The following is a 14,206-nucleotide window of genomic DNA, read 5'->3' as shown; positions in this document are numbered from 1 at the left end:
GCCCCGACGGCGCCGTCACCTGGAGACCCCCGGCGCTCTTCCGCAGCCGCTGCCCCATCCGGGTCAGCCCCAAACACCCCAAAATTCACCCCCATTTGGGGATTTGGGGAAAAATTGGGAATTTTCGGGGATTTGGGGGGTGTTTGGAGGGCTTTGGGGGATTTAAAGGGATTTTTTGGGGATTTTTTGGGGATTTTAAAGGGATTTTTGGGGGTTTTTTGGGGATTTTTTTTTGTATTTTTGGGGTTTTTTTAAACGAGATTTGGGTTTTTTTTAAACGAGATTTGGGGTTTTTAAAGGGATTTTTAAAGGGATTTTTGGGGTTTTTAAAGGGATTTTTTGGGATTTTTTTAGGGATTTTTTTGGGGTTTTTTCAAAGGAATTTCTGGGGTTTTTTGTGGGGTTTAAAAGGGATTTTAGGGATTTTTTAAACGATTTTTTGTTGTTTTAAAGGGAATTTTTTGGGGGTTTTTTAAAAGAGATTTGGGGGGGTTTTAAAGGGATTTTTGGGGGTTTTTTAGGGATTTTTTTTGGTTTTTTGGCGTTTTTAAAGGGATTTTTGGGGTTTTTTTAAACGAGATTTGGGGTTTTTAAAGGGATTTTTAAAGGGATTTTTGGGGTTTTTAAAGGGATTTTTTTTTAAGGGATTTTTTGGTTTTTTTTTTTGGTAGGGATTTTTTGTTTTTTTTCGGGATTTTTGGGGGGTTTTTAAAGGGATTTTTTTGGGTTTTTAAAGGGATTTTTGGGGTTTTTAAAGGGATTTTTAAAGGGATTTTAGGGATTTTTTAAAAAGGATTTTTGGGGGTTTTAAAGGGATTTTTTGGGGGGTTTTTAAAGAGTTTTTTAAAAGAGATTTGGGGGTTTTTTTAAGGGATTTTTTTAGGGTTTTTAAAGGGATTTTTTAAAAGGGATTTTGGGAGGGATTTAAAAGGGATTTTTTGGGATTTTTTTGGTTTTTTAAAGGGATTTTTTTTGGTTTTTAAAAGCATTTTTGGGGGGTTTTTAAAAGGGATTTTTTAGGTTTTTTTAAGGATTTTTCGGGGTTTTTTTGGGGTTTTTTAGGGATTTTTGGGTTTTTTAAAAGAGATTTTTAAAGGGATTTTTTGGGGGTTTTTAAAGGAATTTTTTGGGGTTTTTAGGGATTTTTGAGGTTTTTAAAGGCATTTTTTGGGGTAAAAAGGGATATTTTTTTTGATTTTTTGGTGGGATTTTTTTCCTCTGGAAACCCGGGATTTTTCGGGGCCGATTTTGGGCTGAATTCCGGGGATTTGGGGCCCGCAGGTGTCGCACTTCCCGTTCGACTGGCAGAACTGCTCGCTGAATTTTCCGCTCGGGCTCCTACGGCCCCGGCGAGCTGCGGCTGCAGCCGGGGGGCCCGGCCGGGCCCGGGGGGCCGCAGGTGGCGCTGCCCCCCGACTTCCAGGGTGAGTTTGGGCCGAAATCCCGCGGTTTTGGGGCGTTTGGGATTTTTTGGGAATTTTTTGGGATTTTTTGGGGGATTTTTTTGGGGCTTTATTTGATTTTTAAATTATTTTTTGGGGATTTTTTGGGTGTTTTGGGGTCCTGGGGGTGCTGCCCTCCGACTTCCAGGGTGAGTTTGGGGCAAATTCCCAAGATTTTGGGGCATTTGGGATTTTTTGGGATTTTTTAAATAATTTTTGGGGATTTTTTGGGATTTTTTTTTCGGATTTCATTTGATTTTTTAATTATTTTTTGGGGATTTTTTGGTGTTTTGGGGTCCTGGGGGTGCTGCCCCCCGACTTCCAGGGTGAGTTTGGGGCGAATTCCCGCGATTTTGGGACATTTGGGATTTTTCGGGATTTTTTCGGGATTTTTGGGGATTTTTTTGTTTTTTTTTTTATTTTTGAGGGATTTTTGGGGGGTTTTGGTGGTTTTTGGGTTCTGGGGGGTTGCCCCCCCGACTTCCAGGGTGAGTTTGGGGCAAATTCCCGCGATTTTGGGGACATTTGGGATTTTTGGGGAATTTTTTAATGATTTTTGGGGGATTTCATTTGATTTTTTGGGATTTTATTTCATTTTTTTATTATTTTTTGGGGATTTTTTTGGGTGTTTTTGGTGATTTTTGGGTACTGGTGGTGCTGCCCCCCAACTTCCAGGGTGAGTTTGGGGTGAAATCCCGCGGTTTTGGGGCATTTGGGATTTTTTCGGATTTTAAAGGGATTTTTTTTGGGATTTTTTTGGGGATTTTTTGGGGTTTTATTTGATTTTTTTATTATTTTTTGGGGATTTTTTGGGGGGTTTTGGTGGTTTTGGGCTTCTGAGGGTGCTGCCCTCCGACTCCCAGGGTGAGTTTGGGCAAATTCCCGATATTCTGGACATTTAGATTTTTAAGGATTTTTAAGGGATTTTTTGGGATTTTTGGGATTTTTTTGTTAATTTTTGGGGGGTTTTTGGTGGTTTTGGGGTCTTGGGGGCACTGCCCCCACGACTTCCAGGGTGAGTTTGGGCCCAATTCCTGCGATTTTGGGACATTTTGGAATTTAGGGAATCTTTTAATGAATTTATTTTTCTTCATTTTTGGGGGGTTTTTGGGGGGGGGGGGCAGTTTGTGTTTTTTCTTGGTTTTTTTTTGGTGATTTTTTGGTGGGTTTTTTGTGGGTTTTTGTGGTTTTTCTGGGGGGATTTTGGGGTTCCCAGGTGGATTTGGAGTGGGGATTTGGGGTGGATTTAGGGCTTTTGGGGGAGAGGGTGGTTCTGGTTTTTGGGGGGGTTTTCTGTGGGTTTTTTTGTGAATTTTTGGGGGTTTTTGTGGTTTTGTTATTTTTTCTGTGGGGGCAGTTTGGGGGTTTTTTTCTGTTTTTTTTTTTGTGGGTTTTTTGTGATTTTCTGGTGATTTTCTGGTGATTTTCTGGTGATTTTTTGGGCTTTTTGTGGGTTTTTTTTCTGGTTTTTTTTGTGATTTTTGGGGGTTTTTTTGGTGATTATTGGGGGTTTTTGGTGGGTTTTTTTTTTTGTTGTTGTTTTTTTGGAGTTTTTTTGTTAATTTCGGTTTCTCACCTGTCCCCCCCAGGTGTGCTCTGAGCGCAGGTTTTGGGACTTTTTTGGGATTTTTGTGCTTTTTTGGGGGGTTTTTGGTGTTTTTTTTTTTTGTGGGGGGGGTGTGTTTTTTTCTGGGGTTTTTGCGGGTTTTTTTGTGGGTTTTGGGGTTTTTTGTGGGGGTTTTTGTGATTTTTTTTAGGGTTTTTTTTGCTGGTTTTTTTTGTTGTTTTTTCCTGACTTTTATGGGGTTTTTGGGTTTTTTTGGGGGGGATTTTGGGTGGATTTAGGGGTTTGGAGATGGGGGGGAGTTCTGGCTTTTGGTTTGGGTTTTTTTGTGATTTTTTTTTTTTTTAAGTGGGTTTTTTAGGGTTTTTTGGGGGAGGGGATTGTGTTTTTTCTGGGTTTTTTGGGGGGTCTCTGTGGTGGGTTTTTTTTGGTGATTTTTTGGGCAGTTTGTACGTTTTTTTTGAGATTGAGATTTTTTGGTGATTTTTTTGTGATTTTTTGTGATTTTTTGGTGATTTTTTTGTGATTTTTTGGTGATTTTTTTGTGATTTTTTGGTGATTTTTTTGTGATTTTTTTGTGATTTTTTGTGATTTTTTGGTGATTTTTTTGTGATTTTTTGGTGATTTTTTGTGATTTTTTTGGTGATTTTTTTGTGATTTTTTTGTGATTTTTTGTTATTTTTTGGTGATTTTTTTGTGATTTTTTGGTGATTTTTTGGTGATTTTTTTTGTGATTTTTTGGTGATTTTTTTGTGATTTTTTTGTGATTTTTTGTGATTTTTTGGTGATTTTTTGTGATTTTTTGGTGATTTTTTTGTGATTTTTGGTGATTTTTTTGTGATTTTTTTGGTGATTTTTTTGTGATTTTTTTGTGATTTTTTGGTGATTTTTTTGTGATTTTTTTGTGATTTTTTGGGCTTTTCGTGGGGTTTTTTTGTTTGTTTTGGGGGGGTTTTTTTGGGGTTTTTTTTGGTTTTTGGTTAATTTCGGGTTTCTCACCTGTCCCCCCCAGAGAACGGGCAGTGGTCCCTGGTCCATCGCTCGGGGGGCACCTGGGGCCCCCCGGCCTCACCTGAGGGCGTCTCCTTCCACCTGGTGCTGCGGCGGAAGCCGCTCTTCTACCTGGCCACGGTGCTGGTGCCCTGTGTGCTGACCACGCTTGCTGGCCGTCGGCGTCTTCCACCTGCCCCCCGACGCAGGTGAGCGCACCTGGGCACACCTGGGGCACACCTGGGCGCACCTGGGGGCATTTAACACACACCTGAGCACACCTGAGACACACCTGGGCACACCTGGGCACACCTGGGCACACCTGGGCACACCTGGGCACAGGTGAGACACACCTGGGCACACCTGGAGGCATTTAACACACACCTGGATACACCTGAGCACACCTGGATACACCTGAGATACACCTGAGGTACCTGAGACACACCTAGGCAGGTAAAAATACACCTGGGCACACCTGGATACACCTGGAGGCATTCAAAATATACCTGGATACACCTGGGGCACACCTGAGATACACCTGAGGTACCTGAGACACACCTGGGCACACCTGGGCACACCTGGGGGCATTTAACACACACCTGAGCACACCTGAGACACACCTGGGCACAGGTCAGACACACCTGGGCACACCTGGATACACCTGGAGACATTTAACACACACCTGGATACACCTGAGCACACCTGAGATACACCTGAGGTACCTGGGATACACCTGGGCACACCTGGGCACACCTGGAGGCATTTAACACACACCCTGGGCGCACCTGAGATACACCTGAGGTACCTGAGACACACCTGGGCACACCTGGGCACACCTGGGGGCATTTAACACACACCTCCAGGGCACACCTGGATACACCTGGAGGCATTTAAAATATACCTGGATACACCTGAGATACACCTGAGGTACCTGGGATACACTGGGGGCACCAAAACCACACCTGAGACACACCTGGATACACCTGAGCACACTGGATACACCTGAGATACACCTGAGGTACCTGAGACACACCTAGGCAGGTAAAAATACACCTGGGCACACCTGGATACACCTGGAGGCATTTAAAATATACCTGGATACACCTGGGCACACCTGAGATACACCTGAGGTACCTGGGATACACCTGGGGCACCAAAACCACACCTGAGACACACCTTGGATACACCTGGGCACACCTGGAGACATGTAACACACACCTGGGCACACCTGGGCACACCTGGATACACCTGAGATACACCTGAGGTACCTGGGATACACCTGAGCACACCTGAGACACACCTGGGCACAGGTCAGACACACCTGGGCACACCTGGATACACCTGAGATACACCTGAGGTACCTGGGATACACCTGGGCACACCCTGGGCACACCTGGAGGCATTTAACACACACCTGGGCGCACCTGAGATACACCTGAGGTACCTGAGACACACCTGGGCACACCTGGGCACACCTGGGGGCATTTAACACACACCTGGGCACACCTGGATACACCTGGAGGCATTTAAAATATACTGGATACACCTGAGATACACCTGAGGGTACCTGGGATACACTGGGGGCACCAAAACCACACCTGAGACACACCTGGGCACACCTGGGCACACCTGAGACACACCTGGGCACACCTGGGCACACCTGGAGGCATTTAGCACACACCTGGGCGCACCTGTCTGTGTCACACCTGTCCCTGTCCCATTACCTGTGTCACAACCTGTGCAGGTGTTTTCACCATTGTGTTACCTGTGTGTTACCTGTGCAGGTGACCTCACCTGTCCATGTTTACCTGTCCAGGTGAGAAGATGTCGCTCTCTCTGTTTGCGCTGCTGACGCTGACCGTGTTCCTGCTCCTGTCCTTGTCACACCTGTGTCTCACCTGTCCCATTACCTGTTACCTTTGTTTTACCTGTGCAGGTGACCTCACCTGTGTCTCACCTGTCTCTCACCTGTCCAGGTGAGAAGATGTCGCTGTCACTCTTTGCCCTGCTGACGCTGACCGTGTTCCTGCTGCTCCTGGCCCATTACCTGTGTCACACCTGTCCAGGTGTTTTCACCATTGTGTTACCTGTGTGTTACCTGTGCAGGTGACCTCACCTGTCCATGTTTACCTGTCCAGGTGAGAAGATGTCTCTGTCACTCTTCGCGCTGCTCACCCTGACCGTGTTCCTGCTGCTGCTGGCCGACAAGGTCCCTGTGTCACACCTGTTACCTGTGTGTTACCTGTCCAGGTGTTCTCAGCTGTCTCTCACCTGTCCAGGTGAGAAGATGTCGCTCTCTCTGTTCGCGCTGCTGACGCTGACCGTGTTCCTGCTCCTGGCCCATTACCTGTGTCAACCTGTCCCATTACCTGTTACCCATGTTTTACCTGTCCTACACCTCGTGTCTCACCTGTCTCTCACCTGTCCAGGTGAGAAGATGTCTCTGTCACCTCTTTGCCCTGCTGACGCTGACCGTGTTCCTGCTGCTGCTGGCCGACAAGGTGCCGGCCACGTCGCTGCAGGTGTTCTCACCTGTGTCACACCTGTCTGTGCCACATTACCTGTCTGTTACCTGTCCAGGTGTTCTGATCTCTGTGTTACCTGTCTCTCACCTGTCCAGGTGAGAAGATGTCGCTGTCACTCTTCGCCCTGCTCACCCTGACCGTGTTCCTGCTGCTCCTGGCCCATTACCTGTGTCACACCTGTGTGTTACCTGTGCAGGTGTTCTGATCTCTGTGTTACCTGTGTCTCACCTGTCCAGGTGAGAAGATGTCCCTCTCTCTGTTCGCGCTGCTGACGCTGACCGTGTTCCTGCTGCTGCTGGCCGACAAGGTCCCTGTGTCACACCTGTGTGTTACCTGTACAGGTGTTCTGATCTCTGTGTTACCTGTCTCTCACCTGTCCAGGTGAGAAGATGTCTCTGTCACTCTGCCCTGCTCACCCTGACCGTGTTCCTGCTGCTGCTGGCCGACAAGGTGCCGGCCACGTCCCTGCAGGTGTTCTCACCTGTGTCACACCTGTGTGTTACCTGTGTCACACCTGTTACCTGTGTGTTACCTGTCCAGGTGAGAAGATGTCGCTGTCGCTGTTCGCCCTGCTCACCCTGACCGTGTTCCTGCTGCTGTCTGGCCGACAAGGTCCCTGTGTCACACCTGTGTGTTACCTGTGTGTTACCTGTGCAGGTGACCTCACCTGTCCATGTTTACCTGTCCAGGTGAGAAGATGTCGCTGTCACTCTTTGCCCTGCTGACGCTGACCGTGTTCCTGCTGCTGCTGGCCGACAAGGTCCCTGTGTCACACCTGTGTGTTACCTGTGTGTTACCTGTCCAGGTGTTCTGATCTCTGTGTTACCTGTGTGTTACCTGTCCAGGTGAGAAGATGTCCCTCTCTCTGTTCGCGCTGCTCACCCTGACCGTGTTCCTCTGCTGCTGCTGGCCGACAAGGTGCCGGCCACGTCGCTGTCCCTTTACCTGTGTGTTACCTGTGTGTTACCTGTGTGTTACCTGTGCAGGTGTTCTAATCAGTGTCTCACCTGTCTCTCACCTGTCCAGGTGAGAAGATGTCTCTGTCGCTCTTTGCCCTGCTGACGCTGACCGTGTTCCTGCTGCTGCTGGCCGACAAGGTGCCGGCCACGTCGCTGCAGGTGCCGCTCATCGGCCGTTACCTGACGGGGACGCTGGTGCTGCTGGCGCTGGTGGTGGCGCTCAGCGTGGGCGTGCTCAACCTGCACCACCGCTCGCCCGGCACGCACGGCATGCCCCGCTGGGCACGGCAGGTGAGGGGCACCTGGGGAACCCGAAAATGCAAAAATTCCGGGGAAAAAAGTCAAAAAAATGGGCAAAAATGGGCAAAAATGGTCAAAATTAGAAAAAAACCAGCCCAAAACAGCCCCAAACCAGCCCAAAGCTCACCTGGCAAGCACAGCATGCACCGCTGGGCACGGCAGGTGAGGGGGGCACCTGGGACAGGTGAAAATGGGAAAATTCCAGGAAAAAACTCCAAAAAATGGGCAAAAATGGTAAAAAATGGTCAAAATCCAGCCCAAAACTCACCTGGGCACAGCTCCACCTGCACCACCGCTCACCTGGCACGCACGGCATGCCCACCTGGGCACGGCAGGTGAGGGGCACCTGGGGAACCCGAAAATGCAAAAATTCCGGGGAAAAAACTCCAAAAAATGGGCAAAAATGGTAAAAATCCAGCCCAAAACTCACCTGGGCACAGCTCAACCTGCACCACCGCTCGCCCGGCACGCACGGCATGCCCACCTGGGCACGGCAGGTGAGGGGCACCTGGGACAGGTGAAAATGCAAAAATTCCGGGGAAAAAACTCCAAAAAATGGGTAAAAAATGGTAAAAAATAGCAGAAATCCAGCCCAAAACTCACCTGGGCTCACCTGGCCACGCCCCCAGGTGAATTTTGGGGTTCCCAGGTGAATTTTGGGACATTTTGGGGTTCTCAGTTGAATTTTGGGGTTCCCGGGTGGGAATTTTGGGTTTCTCAAGTGAATTTTTGGGTTTTCAGGTAAATTATGGGATTTTCAGGTGAATTTTTTGGGGTTTTCAGGTGAATTTTTCAGGTTTTCAGATAAATTTTTGGGTTCCAGGGTGGGAATTTTGTGGTTTTCAGGTAAATTTCGGGGTCCTCACCTGTCCCCCTCCCCCCCTCAGGTGAATTTTTGGGATTTTCAGGTAAATTGTGGGGTTTTGGGGTCCCCTGGTTGGAATTTTGGGGTATTTTGGGGTTCTCAGGTGGGAATTTTGGGTTTTCAGGTGAATTTTGGGGGTTTCCGGGTAAATTTTGGGGTTCCCAGGTGAATTTTTGGGGTTTTGGGGTAAATATTTTGGGTTTCCAGGTGGGAATTTTGGGTTTTCAGGTGAATTTTGGGGTTCCCAGGTGAATTTTGGGGTTTTCAGGTGAATTTTTTGGGGTTTTCAGGTGAATTTTAGGGACTTTCAGGTGAATTTTTGGGGGTTTCCAGATGAATTTTTTGGGGTTTTCAGGTGAATTTCGGGATATTTTGGGTTTCCTGGGTGGGAATTTTGGGTTTTCAGGTGAATTTTTTGGGGTTTTCAGGTGAATTTTTGGGGTTCTCAGGTCAATTTTGGGACATTTTGGGGTCCCCTGGTTGGAATTTTGGGTTTTCAGGTGAATTTTGGGGTTCCCAGGTGGGAATTTTGGGACGTTTTGGGGTTTTCAGGTGAATTTTTGGGATTTTCAGGTAAATTTTGGGGTTCCCAGGTGAATTTTGGGATTTTCAGGTGAATTTTTGGGGTTTTCAGGTAAATTTTTGGGGGTTTTCAGGTGAATGTTTGGGACATTTTGGGTTCCTGGGTGGGAATTTTGGGTTTTCAGGTGAATTTTTTTGGGGTTTTCAGGTGAATTTTGGGGTTCCCAGGTGAATTTTGGGATTTTCAGGTGAATTTTTTGGGGTTTTCAGGTGAATTTTAGGGACTTTCAGGTGAATTTTTGGGGGTTTCCAGATGAATTTTTTGGGGTTTTCAGGTGAATTTCGGGATATTTTGGGTTTCCTGGGTGGGAATTTCGGGTTTTCAGGTGAATTTTTTGGGGTTTTCAGGTAAATTTTGGGGTTTTTAGGTGAATTTTGGGGCATTTTGGGTTTCTTGGGTGGGAATTTTGGGGTTCCCAGGTAAATTTCGGGGTCCTCACCTGTCCCCTCCCCCCCCAGGTGTTCCTGCAGCGCCTCCCGCCCCTGCTGGGCCTCCGCCCCTCCCCCCCCTCCGACCCCGCCCCTCCCCGCCCCTCCCCCCTCATGGCCCCGCCCCCCCGCGCCTCTGACGCCTATTTCCTGCGCCGCCCCTCCCCCCCCGGCCCCTCCCCCCGCGCGGCGGCCCCGAAACCGCCGGAATTGGCCCCAAAATTGGCCCCGGAGCTGCGCGAGGCCGCGGCCCGCCGCCGCCGCCATCGCGGGGAGGCTGCGGGAGAGGGAGAGCAGCAGGCAGGTGAGCGCACCTGGGCACACCTGGGCACACCTGGGCACACCTGGGCACCAAAAACACCCAAAAACACCCAAAAACCACCTAAAAAACACACCTGGGCACACCTGGGCACTAAAACCACCCAAAAAACACACCTGAGATACACCTGGGCACACCTGGGGGGCAGAAACATCGCGGGGAGGCTGCGGGAGAGGGAGCGCGGCCGGCAGGTGAGCGCACCTGGGCACACCTGGGCACCGAAAACACACCAAAACCACAAAAAACCACCCAAAAAAACACACCTGAGATACACCTGGGCACACCTGGGCACACCTGGGGGCCAAAAACACACCAAAACCACCCAAAAACACCCAAAAAACACACCTGAGATACACCTGGGCACACCTGGGGGGGCAGAAACATCGCGGGGAGGCTGCGGGAGAGGGAGCGCAGCAGGCAGGTGAGCGCACCTGGGGGCAGAAACCACCCAAAAACCACCCAAAAACCACCCAAAAACACCCAAAAAACACACCTGGGGACACCTGGGCACACCTGGGCACACCTGGGCACTAAAAACACACCAAAAACCTCCCAAAAAACACACCTGGGCACACCTGAGATACACCTGGGCACACCTGGGGGGCAGAAACATCGCGGGGAGGCTGCGGGAGAGGGAGCGCGGCCGGCAGGTGAGCGCACCTGGGGGCAGAAACCACCCAAAAAACACCCAAAAACCACCCAAAAAATACACCTGGGCACACCTGGGGGACACCTGGGCACACCTGGGCACACCTGGGCACCAAAACCACCCAAAAACCACCCAAAAAACACACCTGGGCACACCTGGGGGCACCTGGGGCACACCTGGGCACCAAAACCACACCAAAACCACAAAAAAAAAACCACCCAAAAACCACCCAAAACCCACACCTGAGATACACCTGGGCACTAAAATCACAAAAAAAACACCCAAAAAATACACCTGGGATACACCTGAGATACACCTGGGCACACCTGGGGGGCATCTGGGGACATTTTCCTCTGTTTTATCCCATTTTTCACCTGATTTTTCCCATTTCTTCCACATTTGTCCCCATTTTATCTCACTCTGCCCCCATTTTTCACTTGATTTTCCCCATTTTTTGTGCTTTTTCCCCACTTTATCCCAATTTTCCCCCATTTAATCCCATTTTTTCCCCATTTTTCCCCATTTTTGTTCTTTTTTCCCAATTTTATCCCATTTTTCCCATCTTTTCCCCATTTTATCCCATTTTTTTCCCCATTTGCCCCTCATTTTCCCCCTTTAATCCCATTTTTTCCCCCATTTTTCCTCATTTTCCCCCCATTTTTAACCCGATTTTCCCATTTTTTTTTTGTTTTTCCCCATTTTTTCCCAATTTCGCTGTTTTTTCCCCCATTTCCAGGCTCAGGACGAGTGGCGGGCGCTGCCCCTGGCCCTGCCCCGCCTCTGCCTCTTTCCCCCATTTTATCCCATTTTTCACCCAATTTTTCCCTTTTTCCCCCCATTTTTATCCAATTTTTCCCATTTTTCCCATTTTTCACCCAATTTTATCCCATTTTTTCCCCATTTTTCCCTTTTTCCCGCCTTTAATCCCATTTAATCCAATTTTCCCCCATTTTATCCCACTTTTCCCCATTTTTCGCCTGTTTTTCCCCATTTTTTTTTCATTTTTCCCCATTTTATCTAATTTTTTCCCATTTTTTCCCATTTTTTCCCATTTTCTCCCCATTTTATCCCATTTTCCCGCCTTTAATCCCATTTTATCCACTTTAATCCCATTGTTTCACCCGATTTTCCCCATTTTTCACCGGTTTTTCCCCATTTTTCACCCAATTTTCCCCATTTTTTTACATTTTTTCCCATTTTTTCCCATTTTTCCCATTTTTATTCAATTTTATCCCATTTCCCCCCCATTTTTCCCCCCATTTTCCCCCTTTTAATCCCATTTTATCCCATTTTATCCCATTTCCCCATTTTATCCCATTTTTTCCCCCATTTTTCGCCCGATTTTCCCCATTTTTTTTTGCGTTTTTTCCCCATTTTTTTTGCGTTTTTCCCAATTTCCCGTTTTTTCTCCCCATTTCCAGGCTCAGGACGAGTGGTGGGCGCTGCCCCTGGCCCTGCCCCAGCTCTGCCTCTTTCCCCATTTCATCCCTTTTTTTCCCCATTTTTAACCCAATTTTCCCCATTTTTTTTGCTTTTTTCCCCATTTTATCTCCTTTTTTCCCTTTTTCCCCCATTTTATCCCATTTTTTCATATTTTCCTCCCCATTTTCTCCCTTTAATCCCATTTTTCCCCTGATTTTCCCCATTTTTCACCAGTTTTCCCCCATTTTTTACCCGATTTTCCCCATTTTTTTTGCGTTTTTCCCCATTTTTTTTGCGTTTTTCCCGATTTCGCTGTTTTTTGCCCCATTTCCAGGCGCAGGACGAGTGGCGGGCGCTGGCCATGGCCGTGGACCGGCTCTGCCTGTGGGCGCTGCTGCTGCTCACGGGGGGCTGCGCGCTGGGCACGGGGCTGGACGCGGCGCTGCACCGGCCCCCCGAGACCCCCTTCCCCTGACCCAAAACACCCCGAAATCACCCCAAAAATACACCCAAAATACCCTGAAAATATCCTGAAATTATCATAAAAATATCCTGAAATTATCATAAAAATATCCTGAAATTATCATGAAAATATCTTGAAAATTTCATAAAAATATCCCCCCCCCAAAAAAAAAAAATCCCCGAAAATATCCCCAAAATATCCTGAAAATATCTCAAAAATATCCCCAAAATTATCACCAAAAATATCACAAAAATATCCCGAAAATATCCTGAAAATATTCTGAAAATATCCCAAAAATATACCGAAAAATATCGCAAAAATAAACCCAAAAAATTCCCAAAAAATTAAAAAAAAATCCCCAAAAATACCCCAAAATTATCCCTTAAATAACCCCAAAATATCCTGAAATTATCACAAAAATATCCTGAAATTATCATAAAAATATCCTGAAATTATCATGAAAATATCCTGAAATTATCATAAAAATATCTTGAAAATTTCATAAAAATATCCCCCCCCCAAAAAAAAAAAAAATCCCCAAAAATATCCCGAAAATATCCCCAAAATATCCTGAAAATATCTCAAAAATATCCCCAAAATTATCACCAAAAATATCACAAAAATATCCCGAAAATATCCAAAAAATATTCTGAAAATATCCCAAAAATATACCGAAAAATATCGCAAAAAATAAACCCAAAAAATTCCCAAAAAGTTAAAAAAAATATCCCCAAAAATACCCCAAAATTATCCCAAATAAAAAACCAAAAATATCCTGAAAATATCTCAGAAATATCCTGAAAATATTCTGAAAAAACCCCAAAAAATATATCGAAAAACATCACAAAAATAACCCCAAAAAAATTCCCAAAAAATAAAGAAAAAGTCCCCAAAAATACCCCAAAATTATCTTTTAAATATCCCCAAAATATCCTGAAAATAACCCAAAATATTCCGAAATTATCCCCAAAATATCCCAAAAATGTTCTGAAAATATTCCAAAAATATCCCCAAAAATTTTTTTAAAAATCCCCAAAATTATCCTCAAATTACCTCCAAAATATCCTGAAAATATCCCAAAAAATCACAAAAATAACCCAAAAAAATCCCCAAAAATTTTCAAAAAATCCACCAAAATACCCCAAAATTATTCCCAATATAAACCCAAAAATATCCCGAAAATATCCCCAAAATATCCCAAAAATATTTAAAAAAAAAATCCCCAAAATTATCCTGAAAATTCCCAAAAAAATTTCCCAAAAATATCTCAAAATCCCCACAAAAAACCCCAAAAAATCCCCAAAAAATCCCCAAATGACCCCAAATTTGGGGGGTCCTGATCCCCTTTTTCCCCCAAAATCCCCAAATTTGGGCATCCGGAGCCGAACCGGCCTCGATTTCCCCTAAAAATTTCCCCAAAATTTTTTGGGATCCCCCCAAAAAAATCCCAAATAAATCCTGAACCCCAAAATGGCCTCGTGGTTTCATTGGGGGGGATAAATCCCGGCATCCTCCGCGCGTTTGGGGGGATAAATCCCACTGTGCTTTGCGCCAGAAAGGGGGGATAAATCCCGGCATCCTCCGCGCGTTTGGGGGGATAAATCCCATTGTGCTTTGCGCCAGAAAGGGGGGGATAAATCCCGACATGCCTCGCGCGTTTTGGGGGGATAAATCCCACAACGCTTTGCGTCCAAAGG

General features: G+C 46.4%; 1 protein-coding gene across 4 annotated transcripts; it reads left to right on the top strand.

Moving 5' to 3' along the window:
• Nucleotides 1–13,553, top strand: LOC135292183 (acetylcholine receptor subunit beta-like). 4 transcript variants are annotated; one of them, XM_064406419.1, is made up of 5 exons: nt 1–62; nt 1,282–1,424; nt 4,019–4,205; nt 7,548–7,771; nt 12,381–13,553. In XM_064406419.1, the coding sequence occupies exons 4-5, from the start codon at nt 7,556–7,558 to the stop codon at nt 12,519–12,521; spliced, it is 357 nt and encodes a 118-aa protein (XP_064262489.1). In that variant the 5' UTR covers nt 1–62; nt 1,282–1,424; nt 4,019–4,205; nt 7,548–7,555; the 3' UTR covers nt 12,522–13,553. The 4 variants fall into 4 exon arrangements, 3 of the variants coding, with proteins under 3 accessions (XP_064262489.1, XP_064262488.1, XP_064262487.1); XR_010354674.1 differs by lacking the exon at nt 7,548–7,771 and having other exon boundaries at nt 12,381–12,518; XM_064406418.1 differs by lacking the exons at nt 1–62; nt 1,282–1,424; nt 4,019–4,205; nt 7,548–7,771 and adding exons at nt 8,095–8,277; nt 9,687–9,932; nt 10,139–10,166.
• The last annotated feature ends 653 nt before the right edge of the window (nt 13,554–14,206 follow it).

The sequence above is a fragment of the Passer domesticus genome, unplaced genomic scaffold, assembly GCF_036417665.1.
Source record: "Passer domesticus isolate bPasDom1 unplaced genomic scaffold, bPasDom1.hap1 HAP1_SCAFFOLD_228, whole genome shotgun sequence".
Lineage (NCBI taxonomy): Eukaryota > Metazoa > Chordata > Aves > Passeriformes > Passeridae > Passer > Passer domesticus.
The sequence above is the reverse complement of the archived record's forward strand: the minus strand, read 5'-3'. Positions and strand labels throughout refer to the sequence as shown.